This window comes from Terrapene carolina, unplaced genomic scaffold, assembly GCF_002925995.2.
Source record: "Terrapene carolina triunguis isolate 2854851 unplaced genomic scaffold, T_m_triunguis-2.0 Scaffold51687, whole genome shotgun sequence".
Lineage (NCBI taxonomy): Eukaryota > Metazoa > Chordata > Testudines > Emydidae > Terrapene > Terrapene triunguis.
The window spans coordinates 1-3,492 of NW_020716038.1; the positions used below are offsets into that span (position 1 = coordinate 1).

General features: G+C 66.6%; 1 protein-coding gene across 1 annotated transcript in view; it reads right to left on the reverse strand.

Annotated features, from left to right (window-relative positions):
- Positions 1-167: 167 nt before the first annotated feature.
- LOC113405938 (RNA-binding motif, single-stranded-interacting protein 2-like) overlaps positions 168-3,492 on the reverse strand; it is a gene marked incomplete at its 3' end in the record, with an annotated part of 13,482 nt that continues 10,157 nt past the window's right edge. The window contains exons 2-3 of the mRNA XM_026647272.1: positions 2,320-2,501; positions 168-226 (exon numbers count right to left, since the gene is read on the reverse strand). Coding sequence (XP_026503057.1) covers positions 168-226; positions 2,320-2,501 — 241 coding nt within the window. The remainder of the gene's footprint in view (positions 227-2,319; positions 2,502-3,492) is intronic.

Genomic DNA, 3,492 nt, shown 5'->3' on the forward strand with positions numbered 1-3,492 from the left:
TCACCTGGCGCTGAGATGCAGCTGGCTCTGGGTGAGGCGCAGGGCTGGGTATATGGGGACCCTTTGCTGGAATGTATCCAGAGCCCAGACTACTGGGGAAAGCAGCAGGGGGGTTCCCAGGAACCAGGGACCCTCCCGTGGCACCGCTGTGGGGCACTGGGCCTCACCTTTGCACTTGTTGGTCGTCTTGTCCAGGATGGCTTTCGTGGAAACGATTTTGCCGTATCTGGGGGGGGAGGGGGGATGCCAAAGAGAAGAGTTACAGTGGGCATGGGGCAGAGCGGCCAGCGGGACCCATAACGGGGCATCCCACAGCGCCTGCCACCCCCAAACCTCGCCCGGCGCTGAGCTGCAGCTGCCTCTGGGGTGGGGCAGGGGCTGTTTAACAGCCGCGTTGATTTAGGCCGGGAATTGAAGGCGAATCCTGCAGCCGGGGTGGGGGTAGGGGGCAGAGCTCTGAACTTGGGGCGAATGCCCATTGGTGCCAGCTAAGAAAGATCCCCCAGCTGGGAAAGGGTTAAATGAGGAATTCCTAGGGGCAGCGAGCCCCAGGCGGGGGGGGGGGGGGATCCAGCCCCCCCACACCCCCCGCAGGCCCCACAGAGCGGCTGCAAAGCCAGGGGTGGGGCAGGCTTGGGATCCCAGGCAGGGCAGTTCCCAGAGCCGCCCCCTTCAGCACTGGGGGTCATGAGATTTCCCCTCCCCCAGGATGCAGCAGCCATGGGGGGGCCTTTTAAAGGGCAGATGACTTCTGAGCCCCTCCCCCCCCCAAGGCAGGGAAGGAAACAGCCCATCCCCCCTCGGGTCAGCCTGGCCGGATTTCCTGGCGGGGAGGGACCGAGACAGGCAGGGTGGGGGAGGAAATCCGACCAGCTGCCGGATTGAGCAAGTCCCTGGCGCTCTGGGCACCGGGGGACCCCCTGAGCCCAAAGGCAGGGCAGGGAACATGGCAGAGGCCCATGGCCCTGGATAGACACCACCTATGGAAATGGGTGGCGGGGAAACTGAGGCAGGGGGGAAGAGGGGGAGCGATTTTCCCTAGGTCCCAGAGCCAGCCAACGGCACAGGTGGGAAGAGAACCCAGGATTCCTGGTTTCCATCCCCTCCTCCCCCTTCACTCTAACCACTAGCCTCCGCTCCCCTCCCTTTTCACCTTTCCCTGTGCCTCAGTTTCCCCAATTAGCAAGGCTGAATTAACCCTTCACAAACCGCGTGGGAGCCAGCAACCCCGAGCCCCCCAAGGGAGTGAAGCCACGTCACAGCAGGAGGCGCCAGGCCCTGGAAAAATCGGGGTGCGATGGAGACGTGGAAACACCCCCGAATCCTGACCCATCCCTGAAGGGGTTACACCCCCCCCCGCCCCGCCGAGAGCAGCTCCCGGAGCCCCTCCCCCCACGAATTCCTGGTCCGAACTGCACGGGCTGCCAGGGCGGGCGCCAGCGCTGGGCCACTTCCAGCATTCCCGGCCGGGGTGAGCTGAGGCTACGGCAGCAACCGCCCCCCCTCCCCCCCAGCGCTGGCTCCTGGGCCAGATCCACCCCCACGGGCTGCTGCCCAGCAGGGCTCCCCCATATCCCCCCACCCCCGCCCAACGCAGAGCTCCAGGGGTCCCACTCCCTGCTGGGCACCTGACTCACCCAAAGCCCTTCCCAAAACGAGGAGCCCAGGGCTGGGGTGGCAGGGGCTGCGGGTCGGGAGTGAGGGGCACCGGCAGGGCTGGGGGGAGCCCGGGGCTGGGTTAGCAGGGGCTGCGGGTCGGGAGTGAGGGGCACCGGTGGACATGGGGGGGGAGCCCAGAATGGATTCTTGCCCCCAAAGGAAACCAGTGGCTGTGGTGAGCTGGGAGTCCTGGGGGGGGAGGCAGGGAGATGGTGAGCTGGGAGTGCTGGGGGGGCAAGGAGATGGGGGGGCTGGGAGTGCTGGGGGGGGCAGGGAGATGGGGGGGCTGGGAGTGCTGGGGGGGCAGGGAGATGGGGGGCTGGGAGTGCTGGGGGGGGCAGGGAGATGGGGGGGCAGGGAGATGGGGGGGGGTCTCCGGATCTGTTCCGAGCCCCAGGCAGAAGCAGCATCTGGAGGGGACGAGCCCCGGGGTCACGGCCGCATCTCAGCCTCTGGCTGAGGTCTAAGGGAGCGTCCAGGGTACCCCATGTGCCCACGTGGGACACCCCCATGTCAGATCCCCCCCATCTCCCGCCCCCGTCGGACACCCGCCATCCCCCATTTCTGCGCCCTGCCGGGGGGGGATGTCTCAGCCCCACGGATGCTTCCCTCAATCCCGCCCTGCTGCCCCCGGGGGGGGCCCCCCCCCCCCCGGCGTACGGCTGGCACAGCTTGACGAGGTCCTGGTCGGTGGTGCCCGGGTGCAGGCCCCGGATGTACAGGTTGGTTTTGCTTAGCTGGTCCCCGCCTCCCCCGCCGCCTCCGCTGCTGCTGCTGCTGTTGTTGTTGGTGCCGCTGGGACTCGGGGGCGCCATCTGCTGGGCCACTGACACATAAGGCTGCTGGGAGACAAGAGGGGGAGGAGCTGGTGAGCAGGGGGCCGGGCTCCCAAGGGACGTTGGTGGGGGCGGTGGGATCCGCAGCTGGCTGGCTCACGTTCCCCCTCCAGCTCTTTGACTCTGTCCTCCTGCCCAGGGGTCTCAGGGAGCAACAGAGAGAGGGGCTGCCTGCCCCGTCCTTAGCGGGGAGGGGAGAGGGACGGGTGGCAGGCTGGGGGCAGCAGACAGACAGCAAAGGGAGCTTCCACTGAACCCGAGGCCTGATTGTAACAACCCCCTGCCTCAGGTACTGGGGACCTGAGTAAGTCAGTGATGACGGGGGCCAGTTTAAACCATCCTAGGTACAGTCAATGGCATGAGGCCTGGAGGGTATCCTGGGGGGCTGAGTCTGAGGGGGGCTGAGTCTGAGGCTTCACCCCCCAAACCATCCCCGCACACCGGCTAGGGCTTGATCACGGGACCCCAACTGCTAAACGCCCAACTCCTGCCCCCTCCCGGCCTGATGGGCCTGGGGCAAATGCCTGGGGACCCGGGGGTGATTCCCACTCCCCCCGATATATACACACATGCCCCGCCCCCCGGGAGAGGCAGCAAAAATCCCAGTGCTGCCACCAGCTGAGCAGCCAACTCCAACCAATCAGAATGCAGCATGCAAACAAGCTGAAGCCAGCCATGTGGCCATTGTGACATCACAATGAGCTGGCCAATGAGGAAAGCGGCTCAAAACAGCTTTAATATTGAATTAAAGTTCTTCAGTGGGGGGGGGAGGGGGGTCACGACCTGGAGTATCGAACCTCCCCCATCCCCAGAGACCTACTGCCTGCGCCCCTCACTCCCGACCCGCAGCCCCTGCTAGCCCAGCCCTGCCCCCCCCCGAGCCCTGCCGGTGCCCCTCACTCCCGACCCGCAGCCCCTGCTAGCCCAGCCCTGCCCCCCCAAGCCCTGCCGGTGCCCCTCACTCCCGACCCGCAGCCCCCGCCAGCCCAGCCCTGGG